The sequence below is a fragment of the Lipomyces tetrasporus genome (assembly GCF_029532465.1).
Source record: "Lipomyces tetrasporus strain NRRL Y-64009 chromosome Unknown POJ06scaffold_2, whole genome shotgun sequence".
Lineage (NCBI taxonomy): Eukaryota > Fungi > Ascomycota > Lipomycetes > Lipomycetales > Lipomycetaceae > Lipomyces > Lipomyces tetrasporus.
The window spans coordinates 1,312,800-1,334,640 of NW_026611597.1; the positions used below are offsets into that span (position 1 = coordinate 1,312,800).

Sequence of the window (21,841 nt, forward strand, 5' to 3'; positions counted from 1 at the left end):
TTTTTTAATACCAGTTGCCCAATTAACCAATATAACTTTTAAACGTAAACAAACAAAGCACAAAATTCATTACATCGGCATTTGCACCGCAGCTGACCTCTAAAAAGCACAGGCCGTCATTTTCAAATCGCGAAGCACAAAGAGCTTATACTAGAAAACAAACAAAATCACAGGAGCACTATAAACAACGAACTTTTATATACCATCCACAACCTCAATTTTACCATCCAATTACAAACCTCGCAATCTCGCAACCTCGGACTCCAGCTCCTTTATACGGGCGAGGGCCGAGTCATGTTCACGATTCAACTCATCTACTTGCTTCTCGAGATCAGTTAATCGAAGCATCTTCCGCTCACGGGAACGTCGTGCAGCAAGAGTGTTTCTGCGTAAGTTAGCCTCAAACACAACCAAGGTACACAACGATTAAAACATACCTCGCGCGTTTGACAGCGGTAACATCCTCAGCATCGTCAACCACAATTGGAGGAAGAGGCTCAGCACGAGGACGTCGAGCGTAAGACTGTGACGTGACACGCTTTCGTTTGCGCTCGGAAATACCGACAATCGAACCGTCTGCTGCGACGATAACACCTTCTGGTGACTCTGACCCCTCCTCTCTGATGTCTGGCAATGGCGACTCGCTTGGGGACACCGAAGTCGAAGTCGATATTACACTCGACGAACGACGACCACGTGAAGGGACAGACGCAGGCACAGCAGCATCTGATAGTGGCGCTGGCGCTGGAGGTGGAGGAATTGCCTTAGGAGCATCACCAAAGAGAGAAGGCCAATGCTCGGGGTTTCCGACATCGTGAGAATCAAACATAGGAGATGTTTCGTACAAGTCGTTTGGCGAATCAAACGGCGAGGTAAGCAAACTGGAAGACGGATCAATGGAGGATGGCGGGTTCATGAACATCTCCTCTGGAGAAATGCTCACGAATTGAGGGGTAGACAGCACACTTGACCGACGAGATGATTCATCAGATGAAGCACCGCTCAAATCCTCGACGGGGATGGAAACAATGTCCGGGAACATCTCTTCATCACCGAAAAGACCCTGAACTGAGTCTTTTGCACCGTCGAGGCCGGCGAGGAAGAGAAGGTCGGCAGAGTCTTGCTCCTGCTTGAAAGAAAGAACCATGTTGTTTTTGTTGTTTAACTTGTATAAGCGCTGAAGATATGCGATGCGGTTAAGATCGACAGTAGAAGCTGGATAAGCGAAGCTAGATGAGGGATTTAAATTACCGCTTAATGATGTTGCTGACGCGGGAGCTGAAGGACACAATAACGAACTAGAACCGGTACTCTGCTGATAGGGGGGGTGGCCAAAGCTAGCTGGATTTAGCTGCTGGGAATAGTGCTGCGGCACTGGAATATGAAGCAAATTATTGGAAGACGCTACGCCGGAAGTCGGAGACGACTGGGAGTTCAGGAGACTCTGCTGCTGAAGGAGATAATGATGGTATATCTGTTCGTGGTGACTCTGTAAGTCGCGGGGAGCTTGGGGAGGACGCCATGTTTGGCCAAATTGAATAGGGAGAAGTTGAGGGTTCTGAAAAGACAATGCGTAAACGCGGAGGTTTGTTGCAGGTGCCGAAGCCTAAGGCTTAAGCTGAAAGAGTGCTGGGGGGAAGGAGACGGAGACCTTGAGAAATGACCGGAGGTCAAGACAGTTGTTACTCTGGAACTGGAGACAATTAACCGAGAGTAAGAAAGAACCGAAAATGAGAATAACTTAGAAAGCAGCCATTTTGACGATGTTTCTAAATATTCTCAATGGGGTGAAGGGACGCGAAATGATACAACAAAAGAGCAAAAAGGAAAAATTTGTCCCTCGGTGGGCGCGGTGCTCTTATGAGTCAGAGCGCTGGGCTGACAGTGCAAAACAATGCTGACTATTGTTGGCAATTGAGGCCCCAAGGGGCATACGGTTTAGTGCACGACGAAGGTTGCGCATATGACTAACACTTCTGCCCAGGGCAAGATGGTCACTGCACAGGACAGCCAATCAGCGTTCGCCAGTACAGAATCTTATCAGTGGCTTCTGTGCAACCAATGCGCGTCGACGCACAGCTAAACTCTATTCCTCTGCCTGCGCGTGCATTGCGCGTGCTACTGCGCGTCCCGAACGCGTCCAGCCGCCGGTGCGCGTGATTACGCGATTCACGACACGCCTGAGTGTTTATCACCAACTCAAATTCAATAATGATCCAAGACACGTCGATCTGGTCTTGGAGATTACTCAGCAGGTCACATTGCTGGTCGGCATTGGCCTGATTGGCACTTGAAGCGGCCAATTGAGTTACGCCCCGATGCCGCCGCGTAGTAGAAAGTCTGAGCATTGGCCCAAAATCGCCGCAGCCACAATTGCGCTCCGGGATGGCGGCAAACGACGGACCTTATGCGGCTGGATGGTGCCGAAGCCACTTGCCGACGCTGCGACTGCAAAGCCCGCGGCGTTTCGTCAACTACGTCAAGTCCGACGATGATAGGTGGTGGGGATCTATCCGAGCAATCCGTGCCGCCCCGTACCCTAAGCAATCCCTACCCGCTATTATTCTGAGCGGGCATATTTCCAGTCTGCATTCTGCAATTGCGAACCATACCCAGCGCGAGTTTGAATAGGATTGTTGAATATCCTGCTGAGCAATTAATTGGGTCCACAATGAGTGTAAGATGGCTATTATTGGCTGGTCATAAGTGGCGGACGTAAAGGGGAGGACTTGACGAGGAAATCAGCTAAACCTAGTTAGCTTGGCGGATACGCCTTGACGCAGCTTAACATCCGGTCGATTGCGAAACACCCACTAACCGCGCATCGGCTCAAGACAGACAGCGTTATTGCAAGGTGGCAACTTCCGCAGAAGTGGACACTTTGCTCATTTTTCATTTCCGACACCCCTATTTGGGATTTAACCGATCTAGGCGCTGCAATGCACACAATGGACAAATAAGCCGTCCACATGTTAAGTCGCCGCTCATGCCAGACAGAAGGCAGAGAAGTGGACACGTCGACGCTTCCGCTGCTCATACGGCCGGGGAGTAAACCTCCAGTCGCGTGGCTGGGACCCGAAGGAGTCAGTGTGAATTTGAATAATTTATGGAAGTTAGGTTAGATGGCTGCCCAGTCGACACCTCCAGGACGAGACTCCTCGGATCTGTTTTACATTTCAAGGTCACAAGTCTACGCAAAAAGCGCCATGTTTTCTACTGCGCCAGTCTTGGTGAACCTACGTGGACAGCAAACTCGCATGTGATCAATTCTGTCATTACTAATCAGCAATATTTTGTTACTCATTTACGCAACATCTATAATCATATGACATCTACTGATAATATACTGATAATATACTGATTGAAATTCAGGTCCAATTAATCTTCTGTCGTTGTATGCAACAGATAAGCAGTCTCAACAATTTTCGACAGCGAACGACTTTGCCTGTATTTGTCACACGGAGTATCGAGTCTGCGAAGGTTGATCTCGACGCTTGTTATTGGCCATACCAGCCAGTTCAACGAAAGTTCTCCGTTGTTGTCGCGGGTAGTGTTATCTGTGCGTTTTAGAGACTGAGACCCAAACGTGGCCCACATGGCTTTGCCAGTGACGTTTGGCCTTAACAGTATTCATCTCATCAGTCATCAATCGCTTCCGAGCAAGTTCGCGTATTCATTTCACAAATATTTAGCTGGTATCTTGGTATGGTCGCATTAGAGCTGGAGAGGTGGCCAACAAGACTATGAATCGAGAATCGAGGCAGATAAATTGACCATGCCTGATCCATTACTATGGTTTCCGATCAGGCGCGCTTACTTGCGTACGTGTGGGCGGGCGCTTGGTCTCCAGAATAAGACTTGCAGATAGTTTTGCTCCGGTAAGTGATAATGGGTCGGAAAACTACGCGCACTCATTCATTTGGCGTCCGGCGCATTATTTATTTTACCACGTATTAATCAAGTGAAATACAAACGCTTTGATCACGTCAGTGCGATATATTAGAGTCGCTTCAGTATTATGATAGTAATTATGATGCTAGCTTCAAGTTCAGAACGTACTTACACCCGTCTCTAATATATTGTGTGACTTTCTGGTAATGTGTGTATATACAAAGCTGACAATTATGGATTACACTCAACTAAAGTCATCAACGTCGTGAAATTTTTTTTTTTTTTTTTGTTTTTTTTGTTAGTCTTGGACTCACTACCAGTCCAAGATCGGAGGGAAAAATGCATTTACGCACGCCACCGCTTCATAATGGGCCAGTGACAGTGTGAGACTCGGTGCAGTCGTGTGACTGCATAATACTCACTAAAAAACCCTCCGCGACCCTGCCAACCAATACCTTGCGGTATGGATTAACAGAATCCCAATTACTGTATTGCATGCATCAACGCAATCGTTGCCAATCCGCATTGCCGACAACCAGTAATCCGCAAACCATGCTCTAAAGCATGTTGCGAATGCATATATTGACTGAAGCTGATAATCTGAACATGCTGCTTGTGTGTGGCTGATCGTCTCAAGCGCTGCTACGAGTGGGTGCGATAGAAGTTCTAAACGAAAAACTGAATTATGCTGAGTTGGTGACAGGATTGAGTGCTGAAGAGAATACGATGCTGATTTGCCGACCGGGTAGGCGAAATAACGCTGTCGAGTTGCTGAGAAACCAAATGCCGACTGCCAGCCACCCATTTCCCACTCTTAACGATCGATGCCATTGAGAAGGTGCCACGGAGAGTAGTTCTTGTCTAGGCAATCAGTTGCCATCCTGACCAGCCACTCAGTCGGCGGAATCTGGCTAGGCATTCCTGGGTGCCGTCCTGAACAATAAGCTATCCCCGTGGTCTTCAAAACGGCTCCCCAGCATTCCTCCTCTTTCCGATCGTGCCATGCCCGGTAGATCTCCCGTGAATAATCCTGTCTAGACAGTCGTTTCCTATCAGGACACATAATCCAAGGACGGATACATCTAGATATGGCAGGGTGTCATCCTGAACAGGCTACTCACGAAAGATCCTGCCATGGCTATTGACCTTCCTATCCGTCACCCCCTCGTTCCCCTTGCTGACATCCACACACTCCCTCCTCTTGAACCTTAAATCCCCATATTCCTTCTCTTCACCATTTTGCTGAAGATTGACAGTTGCTGTGCGCGGTGGACCTTGTGTCGAAGCCGAGTGCCGAACAACAAATGCTGAGTGCTGAATAATTTCCGAAGACTGACGGTTGCCGTGTCGCTGAAATTGTCGTGTCGATGCCCAGTGCCGATTGCTGAATCGCTTTCCTAAATCTAACGGTAGCTGTTCTCATTACTGACCTGTTCGTGTCGAAGCCGCATGTCGAGCGCCGAACACTAAGTGATGAGCGCGGAATCGTTTTCCTAAAACTGATGGTAGCCGTTCTGATTGACCTGAATTGCTGTGTGTGCAAGCCGAGTACTGAGTACCAAGGACCAAGTTGCTGCCGGGTGCTGAATGTCCATGGTGGTGCGACCAGAGCGACGACCGGGGTACAAACGGCCTCTATTTATATTCCAAAAACCAAACAGTGTCACGAGGCACCGAGGCCTCCAAGTTTCACGACGTGGCTTTCACAAGTACAGATCGGCAGAGAGTCCTGCTTAAATTGCAACGTGATTGCGAAGAGTCCTTGTTTGTTTACACTTTCGGGCACACACTGTCGCGTCACATGTGCGCCTCGGGAAGGCTCCTGTCCCAACTTGGACGACGTTCCTGCTTTTTGCCGATGTCACAAGGGGCAGGGCAGTCCCTGACGACTGCGATCGGCCGACGAGCGTCCATCTTTGCTGAATACTTCATGGATCAGCGGCTCATGGGGCCGAGGGCCCTGAGAAGGTCCAACCTACAAAATCCACCTCTGTACCTGACGCCCTGACCACTGGTCCACGGGACATGACGTGGCTTTCACAAGCACGGATCGTCGGAAACTATCGGTCGAATGCATCGTTGTTGTGAATTGTCCTTGATTGTTTACAATCTTCAGGCGGCGCAGTCGCTTCACATGCGTCCTTCGGGAAGACAATTATCGTAACCCAAATTGGACGAGTTTCCTTGCCAATTTCACAATGCACAAGGCAGTCCCGGACGAACCGCGATCGTCGAGCATCCGTCGTTGCTTAATCTTACATCGATTGACGACCTCTAACCTTCGTGATCCGTCGGGTTTCAAGGTAGTAGTGGTCCACGCTTTGGCCTGAAGCCGTGAGCATTGATGCGTCTAGCTAAGATGGCATACTGCATTATGTTCATGTATGATCGCCGTGATGTCGAAAGGCAAAGGTAAAAAAGTATCGTGGGTTGGTGGTTGCCTTGACAACCAACCACAATTAACGTTGCGCAACTCTATTAGCTCATGGAACCCGATCATTATATTCAAATGCTACATTTTCCACCGCAGTACATAGACCTTTTAGTTACACAGCTCACTCTGCGAAAGCGCAGATCAACGCCATCGTACAATACCTCAAATAATACATATATATGCCCCACATCACACGATATATACACAAACCGCAGTCGCACACGGAATCAATATAATTACAATCACACAAACAAAAACTAGACCAGGCTAACTCTGGATATGCTTAACGCCTATCAATCGTTAACTGCTCTCGATGTTGTACAATGAACGCAAACAATACAAAACCACACGCCGATGCATGCAATCGTTGCTACTCTCTATCCTATACTCTTTAAGAATCCAGTCTGAAGCCCCTTAGAAATTTTCACCTTTTGGTTGTACAAAATGCAGTACGGACATCTGCTGCCGCTTAATCGTAATTGTCCGCGAGATTGACGAGCAATTGTGTCAAGCACCGTTTGGTCGTCGCATCATCGCGCAACGCAAGGCTAAACGTAGCATCACGTAATGGCTCTGGCAAGCACTGACGGAGCGCCTCGCGTGCGCGCGGGTTGTCGCTCAAGCGGAGATAGCATCTGACAACGTGTTTTAGCAGGCGGAGAGTCTGCTGCTCGACCAGCTGCGCGACCATATTTCCGAGCACGGTGCCGACTGCGTAGAAGCGTTCGTAGGTTTGGCAGATGTATGCGAGACCAGTGTCGTCAAGCAGGATCTTCTGGACGATGAAGATCGCAACGGTCTTGGAGAGTTCGGATCCAGATTCCATGATGCGAAGGCAAAGGGGGATGATCTCGGTCGAAAGGAGGAAGTTGATGACGTCTGACGAATCGTTCTTGACCAGCGCACCGATAACACCGAGCGACGTCAATCGGAGGTATTCAAACGGCCTGGTCTTGGAAGTCGTGTTGAGGAATGGATACAGGAAGAGCGGGATATGTGCGTTCAGAAACAGGTTTCTTGTCTCGTTATGCGATGCAACGCATTGCAAGAGCGCAAGCGCGTTGCATACTCGATTCGATGCAGTAGACGTCAAGGTAGGCGGTGAGAGCGCAGGATAGACACCGACGATCTCCTGCAACAAGGTCGCCATGACACCGTACGAATGCCACAAAATCAGTGCCAGATCGTCGAATTGCTCCCGCTTCTTGGAGAGCTCTAGCAAAGCCTGCTCCCGCGATGGGCCCTGCATCAGTTCGAGGATCCAGGTGTATATCTTTGTTTCATCGTCGTTACTTGTCGATCCGGTCGCCGAACTGGCGCGCGACTGCTGCTGGGCCTGGAGGTGCGCTTGGAGATGGAGCTGTTGCTGCTGAGCCTGAAGCTGAGCTTGAACTTGCGCCTGGTGCTGCTGCTGCGACTGCAGCTGCGACTGCAGCTGAGAAGCAGTTACTTGAGACATCAGAAGCTAAGCAATCGCTACGTGTTGGATGGTAGTCGCGACAATCAAATGCGAAATCGATTGATGAGTAGTTCGAGACGCCGTGGCGGAATATTGCCGAAGAGCACCGCCACCAACCCGGTGGTTAAGGGTTCATAAGCACTAGCCACATTGGCTTGACCAGCAGCAAGCCTAGGGTTAGGTTTACGCCATCCCGAATCCTCTTGCGGACATCACCACATTAGCATTCAATACCCGCGGTCTTCAAGCAAGTCAACCCGTATCAACGACTATCACCGGCGAACGCGTTTTCTGGTGGAAATCGCGTCACAAACGCATCCGAATTCTATTAGCAGAACTCGCTTGGCGAACACGCGGGCACTCAGCACTCCACTTTTTCTGGACGCGTGCCGACCGCAGGTACGATGGCGAGCACAAACGCCAGTCCATCTCCCTCCGCGACCGCCACGGGCCAGCATCTGGGTCCGGTCGAGGCTGCACTTGCAGCGATGACCCCGGCAGACGCGGTCACGGATCCGGAAGTTCAAACGCGATTGAAACAGATTCGGAACCTGTGGCAGTTCAGCGCGGTGTTCCAGTGGCTGTTTATGTTCAAGGCATCCATCAAGATGGAAGACGAAGATGTTACTATTGAGGTTAGTCGGACTTGGCTAATCTGTTTTCGTGCTCGGGAAGTAGTATGGAGCCTGTGCTGACGACATTGATGCAGGCGCTAGAGAAAGAATTCCTCGGCTTGACGCCACTGAACCTGATCCCAAAGATCCGACTACGGCTGTTGCAGAATTTATCGAGCCAGCGCAACCTGACGTACGTATTTTGTTGCTAGATATGTGATGGCTTGTTGACGCGTGGGAATGTGTACAGACTTGAGCAGTTTGACGACTACGCGCGCAGGCAATACCGGCAGAAATTGCCGAATGAGTCCTGTCCGTTCGGCGACGACGAGGAGCCGCTCGCGTTCGACAATATGGACGTGTTCGATCAGGTACATACCCTTTTATTTGCTTTCCGAACTTCTGCACTAACACCGCCAGATCAAAATTCTCCATCAACTCTGCGAATGGCAGCTGTACAACCCCGATCGGTTCCGCGAGCGGATGGGCACAATCAAAGAATCAGACGAAATCCCGTGGCGAGTTGATCCGGTCGGATGGGATTCGCAAGGCAATACGTACTACCTCCTCGACGACAACAGACTTTACTGCCGGCATGATCCACCTCCCGAACCTGCAGCGCCGCCAAAGAAGCGTGCCGCGTCTAAAGGACGCCGGAAAAGACGCCAGCTCGCGTCGTATTCAGCGCCTCGAAGATCCAAACGGCGGCGCACAAACGAAGTCGACACGGCGGACGAGGACGAAGAGGACGGCACGGCAGAGGATTCTCGAGTTGAAGACGATGACGACTTGCCTGCGCCAGAGGCAGACGGGCATCCCGAAAGCGGCTACGTTGACTACAGCGAGCTGTTGGAATTGTCCCGCGACGCAGAATCAACATGGAAATGTGTTTGCGCTACGTACAAGCTGTGGAAAGACTTCTTTGCATCTCTAGGGAAGAGCGCGCGTGACAAATCCAAGACTCTGGAGCGCGAATTCTACGCGTTTTTAAAGAGCGAGATCATGCCGGTCATTGAATCGCTCGAACAGGACAGGATCAAGGACGAAGAAGCGAAATTGAAAGAAATTGAAAAGCTTCGGCTGATCGAGAATCGGAAACGGTCGAGCCGGGTGGATGTGCTTGCGCAACGGCGGAAAGAGGAAGAAGAACAGCGTTCTGCGCGGGAACAGGCTGAGCACGAGCGCGAGCGGAAGAAAGCCGAGAACCGACGGCGGGCGATTCTGGAGAAGGAGCGCGAGGCAAGATTGGATGCGCGGGACCATAAGCTTGCTGAGGCTGCGAAGAAGAAGGAAGCTGCGCTTGTGAAGAAAGCGGCCCAGCAGGCTACCAAGTTGGCAGCCGGAGGTACGCCGGTTAAGGCGATGTCGTCCTCGCCGGCTAGAAGTGAGCGACAGGAGTCACAGGAAAGTGACTTTGTGCGGCGGTCGACAAGACAGTCAGACCGGGTGCAGCACTTTCAGGGCACGCTGACGCCGTCGTCGGTTACCTCGTATGATCCACGGCTTAATCCGTCGACGTGGTATTTCGACTGCGTGTGCGGCGCGTTTGGGGATAATTATGACGACGGGGAGTTGTCGGTGTGTTGCGGCAAGTGCGACATTTGGATGCACGTTGCGCACCTTGTGGGAGACGAGGTTCGACGGTTTCAAGAAAGCACGCAATCGCAGCAAGAATCTGAGGAGCGTCGTGTGGCGGCGAAGGAGGCAGAGGCGGCAGACGCCGCCGATGTTAAGCGAGAGGACACGGTAGACGCGGAAGAAGAACCGATTGGGGAGGTCGAATTTGTCTGCAACCGGTGTGTTCGAATTGAGAAAGAGCGCGAGCGGGAGCAGGAGTTGGAGCGCAAGCGCGAGGCAGACCGTGTGCGTCGGCGCGAGCGCGAACGCAAGCGGGATGCCGAGAGACGCAGACTGAAGCAGGAAGCCAAAGCTCGGGAACTGGCAGAGCAGCGGCTAGCTGAGAAAGCGAACGGGACAATTAGGGTCACTGCGAAGTCACCAAAGGCGAACGGCATGGCCAATGGAGTCAAGTCGCCGAAGATTACGCTCACGCTTCCTCCTGCGCCGGTCGATGCGCATTCGCAGCCGCCGCCGCCGCCGTCGTCGTCGCCGTATGGCCTGGGGCTACTTCCAGCTGTCGTGCTTCCACCTATTCACAGCCCGGATTCGTCACCCGTTCGGTCGTTCACGATACTCGCGCCGACTGCACCGCAGCCAATCGTGCCAGTCATGTCACAGCCTTCGGCGATAGGGCCCATTTCTCCACCGACCGTCCGGACCATAGCTTCACCTCCACCGCAGTTCGTCGCCCCGCATATCAACGAGATCCTGAACTCGCCAATCCAACCTGGTCTGCAGCAGTTGAATCCAATCCAGCCGCCTCCGCCTGCCATACTTCCGCCACCATCACCAATTAGTCGACCGCCGCCGCCGCCGCCGCCGCCGCCGCAGCAGGAGCAGCAGGCGCCCGAAGAAAACCACACCGGCCTCGACATTCTTGCAGACGCCATGTCGTCTATTGTAAATTAACCGCGTTTGCCCGTTAGAGGAGCTTATGTATTTCGAATATTTGTGTATGTATTACTTGGGACCGGAGCGGGCGGCGCGGCGGGAAACTGGTGACCGGGATGGAAAGATATTTGTATATATTCACGATAATTATAGAGCATGTTAATCTACTTTAATTTTCAGAAGGATATTATGTAGCGCAGGTCAGGATTGTCAGGATACCCAGAATACAGCAAGTGCTGCGCACGAAGGAAAAAAAATAAAAATAAAAATAAAAATCATTCGAAACCATTGAACGCGATCAAGTTGGGCGTCTGTGGGTACGACATGGGCATGTTCTCCAACGCACCCATCGTGGCCAACTCGAGGATCTATACCCAAGAACCGTTAGCAACCTGAAGGGGGAAACCCCGAAAAGAAACACACAAAAAGGCGAATACCTCTGCCTTGACTTCGGCCGGAGTTGCGTCTGGTGTTTTGGCGAGCAGGTAGGCTGCCAAACCGGCCACGAGCGGCGCGGCCATGGACGTGCCTGAAAACACGGCCGACGCGGAATCGGTCGCGACGCCAGCCGATTTAATTTCCTTTCCTGGACTAAATTCCGCGCGCGAGCAAGTCAGCTAAATCGGAGCGACGTTATTCGATAAACCAGCACCTACGCGAAGATGTCGACACAAGGGCCAATGTTTGAGAAGTCGGCGATGGTGTCGTCGACCGTGGACGCGCCGACGGTTATGGCGGACGGCTCGCTGGCAGGCGAATACCAGCACGCGTTCAGGCGGTGGTTGCCGGCCGCAACGACGACGGTGATGCCCTGGTTGTTTGCCTCGGCCACGGCGTGGTTGAAGATACTGGACCTGCCGGAGCCCTATATCGGTTAGTACAAACGCCAAGCGATGAACTGGACCCACGACCCGGTGTACCAGACTCATGTTAATAACCGACGGTCCGCCGGCAGCACGATGGCGGGCAACCGCCCACTCGATCCCGCGCAAGATGACCGACGCCGTGCCCATGCCATTATCATTCAACACCTTGACGCCGACGACGGTCGCGTTCTTGGCCACGCCATACCGGTGGCCGGCGATTGTGGCCGCTACGTGGGTGCCGTGGCCAAGCTTGTCGGTGTCAGATGAGCCGGGCATGACGTTGACGAGTTCGGCCCGATCGTTGAAATCGGTGTGGGAGGCCTTGACTCCGGTGTCGAGCACGTAGACGGTCACGTTGAGACCCGGGTTTGGATCATACGAGTACGTGTAGTTGTTGGTCGGCCCGAGCTTGTCTCGCGACGACAGGCGCGCAAGGTTGTATGGTGCGAGAGGCTGGTGCATGGCTCTGCCGTCGCCGACGGTGCCGTACAAGGTCACGACCGCGTCGGACTCGATGAACGCTACCTCGGGCCTGTCGGCGATCAGCAGCAGGAGCGAGCGGGAAAACCGGCCCGAGTACGCTCTCATGTTTCCGATTTCGAACCGACGGGCAATCCGTTGCAGAATGCCGGTTTGGCTAAACTTGTCTGCACCGGTCGCGAGGCCGATTCTGTTTGCGATTTGGTTGCGGAGCCAGAGAAAGTGGGCAATGACCTGGTCGGACGTGACCGCGTCGTCAAACACGATGATGTACCTGTCGACGAGTGAATTGGGAGAGATGGAGACCTTGGAAAAGGACTCGGACTGGGTAGTGAACGGGCCCTCGATCATGTCGTCGTGCATGTTTGCCGAGTAGGGCATGTGGGTTGCCGGGATGAAATCGAAGACCGACGCATTGAAGATGTCGGGCAGGACCAATGCCGACGCGGCCGACGCGGCCAGCACGAAAGATGCGCAAATGATATTGGACAGACGGACCATTGCTTTCGGATTCAGTCAGTGTGCGGCCAAGAAGGATAAATTCACGACGCGATGAGGTGCGTCGCGGACCGGATCAGAACCAGAATTTTGTGGGTTAGGTGGCCGTCGCTAGGCAACAATACAGTTAACAACAGTTAGGCGCAGATGTCATGGAATATTTTGCATTCTCATTTGTTAAGTTATCGATAACCCGGAGATATTTCCCAGATTATATATAACTAACTCCGACATAATCCTCACGCTTCGGGCCGGAGCCGACAATGAACAAATTGGACAAATTTGCCTGGCAATTGGCACGGCACTGCCAAGCCACTACTCGAAGGCCTAGAATTATACGACCGCAACGACGGCCGGGTAAGCAAGCAAGGAGGTTAATCGCAGTCTTTTAGTGCCAATTAGCATCGAATTGATTTAACTAATAATATCATCATAGACAATAACATACACCAAACACCGGACCATTTTACCCGAAACAAACAGATCATGCGAACCCAAAACCATATACAAATACAATCATGCACATCATTTCTTGACCGGCACGACTTTTATGCGCGCGTGGTGGACCGGCCAGCACACCCACCGTGACCATGCGCGCCACAGATACGCGGTGTCGCGTTCGTTGATGGGCTCGCCGAGGCAGACCGAGTAGAAGCAGGCCAGCGCGGCCGCGTAGCCGGCAAACAGGAGCGCGATGCTGGCCAGCGGCGACAGGATGTGGGTGACGATCAGGCGCGGGAGCGAGAACTCGAGCTGGACGCCGTCGCGGGCCGGTTGTCGACGCGGGATCGTGAGCGGAACAAGACCGCTGCGGACCGGCGCCGGCAACTGGCCGTGGTAGGCGGGTTCTGGCGGACGCAGGCAGGCCTGGTCGTCGTTTGTCACGCCGGACGAGGCCGAGCTGTGGCGGCCAGTATCGGACCCGACGTCGTTGTCGTCGTCGTTGTCGTCGTCGCGGTCGTCCTCGTCCTCGGCGTCGTCGGCGTCGGTCACGATTCTCACCCGGATATTCTGGAGATGGCGCACCGAGAGCTGGCGAAGGAGCGCACTCAGCACTGTCTTCTTGCTGTCGGCGTCGTCGTCGTCGTTGATGGCCGGCTTCTCTGTCTGTCGCTCGAGGTCGACAGCGGACTCTGGCCGGTGGATCGCTCGGAGCGCCGAGTGGCAGAAAACGTACAGCACCGCGTACTTGACGGTCAGGTACAAATTGTAGACACATATCAGCGGATTGAGCAGGCACATGTACAGAAGCAGGTTCCAGGTCGAGAATGGCGGCGAGTAGGCGGCCGCGGTTGAGGTGGCGACATTGCTGTGCCTTGTCGACGCGGCCGAGAACGAGTACGACACAGTGTGGGATGGCGAGTGCGGCATTGTTGATTGGCGAGATGGCGGCAGGCAGCAGGCGTCGTCTCCGATGCGGAGACACGATTATATAGCCATACGGCAAGTTGTTGTTGAGAGAGAGAGCCAGAAGCGCAGGGCCGAGAGGAAAAGGACAGAAAGTGCACTCTTAGTCCAAGAAATATCCACCTAAAACTCACTGAGCCCAGAAGAGCCGGCGTGAGTTGTTGATTTAAGTGCGGGCGACGAGGCCGACGCGGGCTTGGAAAAAGCTGGGCATTTTTACTAACTGTGCCGCCCCCACCCGCAAGCCCATTCCCACTAGCAAAACGGTTGCGATTATTAAATTAAATTACATAATAAATAATAATAGCCTCCCATTTAATCCCAATCTATAGTATTGATCACACCCAACTGCTTCTAACACCAGAGTGCAATAATAATGTCGCCGGCAATCACAACACTGGGCTGCGCGGCGGCTATCGCCCGAATCCGTGATAGTGCGCCGGGCTCGGCGTCGCTGGTGCCGAGCCGCGCGAACGAAAAAACCCAGGGTTAGGGTGAAAACGGGTAATGCTGGACATTAATATTTTAACCTTAACTGCATACACGCTTATCCCCGGCGCCCCTCGATTGGGCCATACTTTGTATTCGGTCTTAACCACCACTCACTATAACTATAACCACGAACTTTTAGTAGCTTCATACTGTACATCAACTATATTTATGCCAAAATGCCGCAAAAAAAAAATATACATCAAAAACCGTTTATGCCAAAATCTTATCGTTTCTTCTTCCAATCAATCAACCCGCAGATGTCAAAACGTACGCCGTGATCGCGCTAAACCGCTCCGCCGTCAGCTTCAACACAACTCTATACAACTCCATCGCGACCTCGCCCCGGTGCGCCTGCTCTTCTTCCGTGCCGCCACCTTCCACAAACGCACTCCACGCAGCCTTGCTCAGCTTCCACACCACCGCATCCCGCTCAACGTACATGCTTGCTGTGCGTCTTGTGTCGGAAAAGAACGGCAGTTCGCCCGCAGTCGTGCCTGCCACAATCGCCTCCGCAAACCGGCCCTGATCAAGATCATACTCTGCCTTCAATATCCCAGACTCGACAATGTAAAATCCGTGCGGCTCGTCCGCCCGACGGTAAAGATACTCGCCCGCCTTGTGCTCCTCCCTCACAAACGCCGAGCACAAGCTGTCCCAGAACGATGCCGGCTTCGGCGACAAGTCGTGGATGATCTGGAGTAACAGCGTCAGCGGCTGCGGCGGTGCCACCTGTCGCGCCGGTTCTGGGCCCGCGTCCATCGCTGGTGCCGCCGCCGTCGTCGAGTCTTCGACTATAACTGGCAACTTTGGGAACGTCGGGTCCGTCAGCATCACCGTCGACGTCGCCTTTTGAATGAAATCCTTCCGCGGCGACGACATATCGATCAAGTTCGAGCTCAAAACGCTGTTCGCCTGCAAATGCTGTATGCTCGGGTCCGTCAGCGTGATCGGCTTGGCCTGCAGCAGTTTCTGCTTCTGCCGGTCCCGCACGTGATAGTAGACCGCAAGCAGCTGGTTCTCGCACCACTCGAGTGCAGAATTCAGGTCCTCATACACATGGATCCCATTGCTCGGCTCCTCCCACAGTCCGACCGCCTTTAAGCCCGTAGCCGGCTCCTCCGCCAACGAACACAGCACTAACTCGATCTCCTTCGACTGCAGCAGCCGCTGCATCCGTGTAAACGCCTCTGCGGCAGAAAAATCAACCCCGCCGACGCCTTGAAAATCAATCACGAGATACTTGATCTTCTTGCTCTGCTCGTCCTGCGACGACAACAGCAACTCCCGAATCCGACTCTCAACGCTCACGATCGTGCCGAAAAACAAAAACCCTGAAAGCTTGACGACAAAGATCTCCTCGCCAACCTCCTTCAAAAACCGCTGCTGAAACGGATGCCGTCGCACTGTCGACCGCGCAATCGTACCCGAGTACGTCGCCTTGATGGCCGACCGCCGCGACGAAGAAATCACATATGACATGCACGCGAGGATAATCCCCACCACGATCCCATACACAAAGTCCCACAGTGCCATCGCCACGATAATCACGACAATAACATAGTATTCGAATCGGCTCACCCGGCCCCACGTGTCGTATAAGGCCTCCCGCATGAGTTCGATCCCGAGCAAAAAGATCAGCGCGCCGACAACCATCACCGGAATGAACCCGATCACGACCGGACCGGCGATCATCACGCCCGTCGTTGCTGCTGCCAGCATGAACCCGGCGACCCGACTATCGCCGCCGCTGCGGATGAAGAGAAGGCTGTTCGTGTACACCAAGTAATTCTGGATACTGCCGCAGCATCCAGACAGTGCGTTCGATATCCCGTGCGCGATCAGCTCACGGTCAACGTCAATATTGTCCTCACCAAGCGAGACCGAGAGCGCAGGGACATTGATCGGAACGTGCAAGATGCCAAAAAACGTCAGTGCAAACATGGCCGGAATAGTCGACGCCAGCGCAGACCAGTCGACGGCCGAGAACTTGTACAGCCGATAGAAGCTATACCACGGCGCTCTCGCATCCGGAGACGCAAACACCCACCCCAAATCCCGCAGCATCGGCAGCGACAGATCTGGAATGAAACTCACGAGCACATGGAACATGACCATCACGATGATAAAGTAAACCGGTACAAGAAGCGGGTGTTTAATGAAATGCTCCAGGCCAATCAAAACAATCGCCAACAAAAGGGGAATAATCCATTGCAGAAACCGAATCGGTTGAAACAGATACTTTGCTGTCTCGATATTATACGCCAAATTGCCTTCTAATCTCGACGACACTTCGAGACCTGTCGCGATAAGGAACCATCCGACTCCACCAATACATCCGACGAGAATATGACGAGGAAAGAATCCAATCAAGGAGCCAATCCGTGCAAACCCGAGACCGAAGAACACGGCACCAGTGACTATTGACGAGATGGCGTATGCAAGTATAGTAGTCGCAAGCACTGAATCTGGCTTGTCTTCACCGATCTTGGCAAGTAGCGTGTAGGCCATCGAGTGGAAAAACGGCACTACTTCAATCATCTCCGACCCGACTCCGCCCTTGAAAGCAGACCCGCCGAACGAGTACACGAGCTGTGAAACGATGCAGGAAACGTAGAACATAGACAATCCCTCCGGTCCGAGCGCTGAAAATATCGGCTCTCCAAGCGGGAACAAGATCATGCCGTACGAAAGTCCGTCGAGCACGTTCAGCAGCACACCCAGGATGACAGATGGAACGTATTTTGCCGTGTAGAGAATATCGGCTCGGCAATCATGAATGTATTTGCCGGCTGACGCGAAGAACGGCTTGGCACGGTGCATAATTCGCGCTGACGACGCATACTCCAGGCCACCATCCAATGCAGGCGCAATGCCGGTCCGCGTGCTGGTGCCACTGTAGTTGCGCTTCATAAAGTTCGGCCTCAACCACGAGCCTGTCCTTGAATGCGGCGAGGGCCGCGCGTGGTAGTTATCCTCAAATGCGAATTCACTGCCATATTGCGTTCGCGACGCGTCGTCGCCATACGTATGAAGCAGCGGCTGAGTAGGGTCCATTTCGTCGTTCTCGAAACCGTAGCCACCATTCTGACTCGATATTTGGGAACCTTCGCTAGGCCTCCGGCTACCGGAAACTGGTGAAGATCTGTCACTTGACCCGCTGCTTGATCCTCCACCGATAACGATCGACGGCTGATCGTTCTCAGGCCTTGCTTGGCGGAGCGGGCTGTCAGTATCTGAAGTCGCAGATGCTGACCGCAATAATGCAGTCAATGTGGACGACGATGCCTTCGACGACAATGGCGGCACCTCTATCGGCGGTGGTAGCGGCATCATCATGTTCGGATCAGCCGATCCGACGTCGTCCAAGGCCATCGATGCGATCTCTGCGGTGTAGTCCCGAACGTCGGACGAAGGATGAGCGGGCGGAGCTTGCGTTTCTACCTTTATCAGCACATACAATACGACAATAGTTTCTCTCGATAATTATATATACCGTCATAGTAAGAGCCGTGCAAAAACGAACGAGCAGGATTCTTAAAACTGCCAGATCCACCGCCGACGCTTGACGAGGGCGAAAAGGCGGGAATCGCCATTGCGAGAGCGGGCGATGCGTTCGTAAACGATGCTAACCGGATATGAGTTTGCGCGTGCGCTGGTAGACGCCGAGCGGCCGGGTTGTTCGGTCTGTTTGCTTCGAAATCGTCCATTGCCATGTGATGTAGAGATGCGAAGCCGGCTGCGGTGCTTTCCGACGAGGACATCGTTGGTGACTATGGCTGTGCTTTTGGGTTGATCACAATGGTGAAATTATATATGACTTGACAGCATATGGAGCCACAGCTGTAGAGAAGGAGAGCTGGAAAGAAATAAGGACCGGCAGTCGAAGTGTTTTATCCGGGGCAGTACAGGAACTTGTGTGCGACAAGGAAGAAAGTAGATTTTCATGCAAAACTATCAACTCTTTCCATGAAAATATCAACCGACTCAGCCGTTGTAACCCAATTGCGCAGATCAAGCGATTTTCGTCTATCAATAACAAGTAAATGTGCTGTACACCCACCTGATAAAGTACTCGTTAGTCAAATTACAGTACTCTACTGAGTTGACAACGGTGGATGCCGACACAGGGGTGATGAGTGATGCCAACTGACGGGCACCACTTGCTATTTTTTTTTTCTTTTCACGCCTCGAAGCAGCGCCGCGTTGGTTGCGCGATGCGCTGGTCGAAGTGCGCCAACAACCGGCCCTGTGCAAGCGTGTCAGGTGCCTATACGGCGCAAACACATCAACACTACGCGGATATGCACGGGCCTGTGCTTATGAGTCAATGGTGCGTGCTGCCAAAAACGCCGCAGCAAGGCACGTGCGTGTAGATGTCACGTTCGCGCGCTATTTGTGGCAGTACTTCCATGGTTTTGTGACGGTGGCTTGGAGCAATTTTTCTAGCGCCGATTTAAAGAGCGCCACAGTCTCTGACCTCTGACAGGATGGCGGAAACCCATAGAGCAGAATTTTTTGGGTACCAACGTTCGAGTTATGCATTTCTGCGGTTTTGGTGCTGGCCCGGAGTAAAAGATCGCATGGGCGATAAATGAATTCGTGATATCGCAAAGTTTTCGCGTTATGATCGTCGCCGCGGACACATGACTGGTCGTCGATAACTGCGATCGGCCGTGCGACACGAAACGGTGGTCCGTGTCCCCTCCAGCAATGCAACATCCATATCATGCGACATGTGTCTACTAATGCTATAGCTACGTTGCAGCGTCCACATATTTAATGTATAGTTCAAGTATGCTTTTAATTGTCAGTTATGGTTTATATAAGTAGACTTAGTCGAAGCATGCGGTTTATATTATATTTATGGATTTCCGTTGTGACAAACTAATTATGTCGCCAGGTAACAATAATACAGTAAATATTATTTATACCTTCGTTGTAGACAAGTCGAATAGGGAAATGACAATGGCAATCATGCTGATGAAAAGATAGAGCAATAAAATAACAATCCCGACCCAATTCAAACAACCGATAGACAAACGATGCAATGTAACATTTATGTGGCCATCGTCTTCTCTCCCAAGAACGTCATAAATAAAATTAAATGGCTTTGGCCTCGTCAGAGAACGTGCTTCTATGAATCGTACTATCTCTAGTGTAACTGTTGACTTGCTCGATAATCAGTCTATCGCGGAACTATGCCACCGCCGGCGTGCAGCGCGGGCTTTTTTACTTCCGGCACGCCTTGGTTTCGTCTTTCTAGCGCTCCCTTGACCCAAGCCGACAAGTCGACATCAAGTGACCGGTATTTGACTAACCACGGATGCGCCAGCAGCTTAGCATACGTTGGCCGTAACAGGGCGTCCTTATTCAGACTATGCATAAGTCAGCATTTAATTCACGCAATCGTTAAGAACTAAACATGCCATTGTTTAATGAAGCCCACGGCTTCATGCGAGAACCGCGGTTCCGGTAATGTAGGCGGTTCTCCATCCACAATCGCACTCAGCTGACTAAAAACATTGCCATACGTCTCGGGCGGATACGGGTATGATCCGTTTGCGATCTCGAGCAACGTAAGCCCCAAACTCCATATATCCGACTGCACAGTATACGTTATCGCGTCTGCCGGATTAGCACTTTTGATTCTTTCTGGCGCCATGTAGGACTGGCATCCAATATTTGTCCGCGCAATCGACGCCACGAGATTTCCACTCACGCCGAAATCACATAACTTAACTGTGCCTTTAGTGGATGCGAGGATATTCGTTGGTTTGACGTCACGATGTATGATATTATGATCGTCCTTGAGCACTTTCAGTCCTCTCACAACCGATTCCGTCATCTTGGCAAGAATAGGTTCGTCCACACCACCCCCGTATAGCTTATCCAAACTTCCGCCGTCCATGTACTCCATGCAAATATAAACCGCACCTTCGACAAAAAAAGCCCCATAGAAGTCCACAATGTACGACGATGCACACTTGTGCAATACGTCAAGTTCCATAATGATTTGCCGGAACTTTGCATCATCGAGCTCTAACCGAATCTCCTTCATGGCCATCACGATGTTCGTAGGCTTATGCAGCACTTTTGTAACCGTGCCGTAATTACCTCTTCCGAGTTCTTCTAGTAATTCGAGCTCGTCCAGCGATATCTGAAAACTCGTTCCATTGGCAAAGTTAACGCCGTGCGCATCGAGAGACGCCTTGCCCGCAAACTTGAGCGAACCGGTCGACACATCGATGTATTGTGAGTATGACGAGAATAATGACGTCGATTTCGCATTCAGACGCATTTGCCCACCTGCTGAACTTCCTTTAGCAGGAATGGACACCGGCGATTCACCACCCGAGATCGGCGACGACGCCGACTTTCCAGCGCCTCCATTCAATGTCATTCCACGTCTCTGTGAGAGGGAGAGCTTTGGCTGCGGTCGCACTGGTCCACCTTTACCAGGTGCGCCTCCAAGGCTGAGACTGAATCCGCCAATCGGCGAATTGGGGGTGACAGGCGACATGCTAGGAGGCGTCCCAGGCGACTGTACAGGCGACGATTTATTCTGCCTCGCGAGCTGGAACGCACGAATTCGCTCTTGCACATCCGGTGGGACCTGTGTAGTTGCAGGGGGGCGGATCCCGCGGGCTGAATGTATCGTTGACAAGGGATTCAGTGTTGGTGGTGCAGCAGCAGCAGCCTGTGACGGCACGGACGACGACGAAGAAGTTGTCGAAGCGGACAATTTCTGAGGTGATAGCGGGTCGGATAATGTGACACCTGCCAACGTGTCCGCGATCGATGTCGACTCGTCCTGCATTGTATTACGTGTGCTGGTGATATCCGGATGATTGCTGCAGATGATTTTCAGCTAGCGCACAAAAGTACAGCTTAACCAACCGATGCGAAGTATATCTCGCACAGTGATGGTGAAGAACCGACGGACGGAAAGCTTGAACAGGCAGATTAGCCGATCGTCGACGCGGTGCAGACTGGGAAGGATTTGCGATTTTTCGCTAATTTAAATTTATGTAGTACTTTATCTGAGGTCCTGCAGCAGCAAGCTCGTTAGTGCGGCGACTTGCGCCACAAACCCCTCGTACACTACAACGAGGCCGTACTCGACCCCTCTTCTCCGTCCTCAATCGTGCCAACCCCCGACTTTCACATCTGTCGAAGTCGGGGTCGGCCC

The 21,841-nt window shown here is 52.3% G+C and overlaps 7 protein-coding genes across 7 annotated transcripts; 1 reads left to right on the forward strand and 6 right to left on the reverse strand.

Moving 5' to 3' along the window:
- Positions 1 to 76: 76 nt before the first annotated feature.
- On the reverse strand, positions 77 to 1,455 carry POJ06DRAFT_58718 (uncharacterized protein). The gene is made up of 2 exons (XM_056191234.1): positions 438 to 1,455; positions 77 to 385 (listed from the first exon to the last, which is right to left on the reverse strand). Exons 1-2 carry the CDS (start codon positions 1,145 to 1,147, stop codon positions 232 to 234), a joined length of 864 nt encoding a protein of 287 aa, XP_056046355.1. The 5' UTR covers positions 1,148 to 1,455; the 3' UTR covers positions 77 to 231.
- A 5,235-nt stretch (positions 1,456 to 6,690) lies between these two features.
- On the reverse strand, positions 6,691 to 7,895 carry POJ06DRAFT_58722 (putative cell differentiation protein rcd1). The gene has a single exon (XM_056191235.1). The coding sequence runs from the start codon at positions 7,782 to 7,784 to the stop codon at positions 6,795 to 6,797; it is 990 nt and encodes a 329-aa protein (XP_056046356.1). The 5' UTR covers positions 7,785 to 7,895; the 3' UTR covers positions 6,691 to 6,794.
- Positions 7,896 to 7,954: 59 nt separating this feature from the next.
- Positions 7,955 to 11,093, forward strand: POJ06DRAFT_273506 (uncharacterized protein). The gene is made up of 4 exons (XM_056189588.1): positions 7,955 to 8,419; positions 8,494 to 8,591; positions 8,649 to 8,769; positions 8,819 to 11,093. Exons 1-4 carry the CDS (start codon positions 8,189 to 8,191, stop codon positions 10,925 to 10,927), a joined length of 2,559 nt encoding a protein of 852 aa, XP_056046357.1. The 5' UTR covers positions 7,955 to 8,188; the 3' UTR covers positions 10,928 to 11,093.
- Positions 11,094 to 11,184: 91 nt separating this feature from the next.
- On the reverse strand, positions 11,185 to 12,618 carry POJ06DRAFT_280156 (peptidase S8/S53 domain-containing protein; the record flags this gene model as incomplete). Its single annotated transcript, XM_056189861.1, has 4 exons — positions 11,185 to 11,277; positions 11,347 to 11,500; positions 11,566 to 11,774; positions 11,830 to 12,618. 4 exons carry the CDS (start codon positions 12,616 to 12,618, stop codon positions 11,185 to 11,187), a joined length of 1,245 nt encoding a protein of 414 aa, XP_056046358.1.
- A 526-nt stretch (positions 12,619 to 13,144) lies between these two features.
- POJ06DRAFT_58744 (uncharacterized protein) lies at positions 13,145 to 14,491 on the reverse strand. The gene has a single exon (XM_056191237.1). The coding sequence runs from the start codon at positions 14,122 to 14,124 to the stop codon at positions 13,279 to 13,281; it is 846 nt and encodes a 281-aa protein (XP_056046359.1). The 5' UTR covers positions 14,125 to 14,491; the 3' UTR covers positions 13,145 to 13,278.
- Position 14,492: 1 nt separating this feature from the next.
- Positions 14,493 to 18,547, reverse strand: POJ06DRAFT_58743 (sulfate transporter family-domain-containing protein). Its single transcript, XM_056191236.1, has 2 exons — positions 18,146 to 18,547; positions 14,493 to 18,089 (listed from the first exon to the last, which is right to left on the reverse strand). Exons 1-2 carry the CDS (start codon positions 18,411 to 18,413, stop codon positions 14,899 to 14,901), a joined length of 3,459 nt encoding a protein of 1,152 aa, XP_056046360.1. The 5' UTR covers positions 18,414 to 18,547; the 3' UTR covers positions 14,493 to 14,898.
- Positions 18,548 to 19,837: 1,290 nt separating this feature from the next.
- POJ06DRAFT_280158 (kinase-like domain-containing protein) lies at positions 19,838 to 21,172 on the reverse strand (the record flags this gene model as incomplete). The annotated part of the gene is made up of 2 exons (XM_056189862.1): positions 19,838 to 20,027; positions 20,079 to 21,172. 2 exons carry the CDS (start codon positions 21,170 to 21,172, stop codon positions 19,838 to 19,840), a joined length of 1,284 nt encoding a protein of 427 aa, XP_056046361.1.
- Positions 21,173 to 21,841: the final 669 nt, after the last annotated feature.

Bases quoted from the DNA above. Each gene is read 5' to 3' on its own strand.
- POJ06DRAFT_273506 (XM_056189588.1), top strand. From the start codon at position 8,189: ATGGCGAGCACAAACGCCAGTCCATCTCCCTCCGCGACCGCCACGGGC. The intron at 8,592-8,648 runs GTACGTATTTTG...GAATGTGTACAG, and splicing joins TCGAGCCAGCGCAACCTGAC to ACTTGAGCAGTTTGACGACT. The intron at 8,770-8,818 runs GTACATACCCTT...TAACACCGCCAG, and splicing joins ATATGGACGTGTTCGATCAG to ATCAAAATTCTCCATCAACT.
- POJ06DRAFT_58743 (XM_056191236.1), bottom strand. From the start codon at position 18,413: ATGTCCTCGTCGGAAAGCACCGCAGCCGGCTTCGCATCTCTACATCAC. The intron at 18,090-18,145 runs GTATATATAATT...TGATAAAGGTAG, and splicing joins GCACGGCTCTTACTATGACG to AAACGCAAGCTCCGCCCGCT.
- POJ06DRAFT_58722 (XM_056191235.1), bottom strand. From the start codon at position 7,784: ATGTCTCAAGTAACTGCTTCTCAGCTGCAGTCGCAGCTGCAGTCGCAG.
- POJ06DRAFT_58718 (XM_056191234.1), bottom strand. From the start codon at position 1,147: ATGGTTCTTTCTTTCAAGCAGGAGCAAGACTCTGCCGACCTTCTCTTC. The intron at 386-437 runs GTATGTTTTAAT...TAACTTACGCAG, and splicing joins ACCGCTGTCAAACGCGCGAG to AAACACTCTTGCTGCACGAC.
- POJ06DRAFT_58744 (XM_056191237.1), bottom strand. From the start codon at position 14,124: ATGCCGCACTCGCCATCCCACACTGTGTCGTACTCGTTCTCGGCCGCG.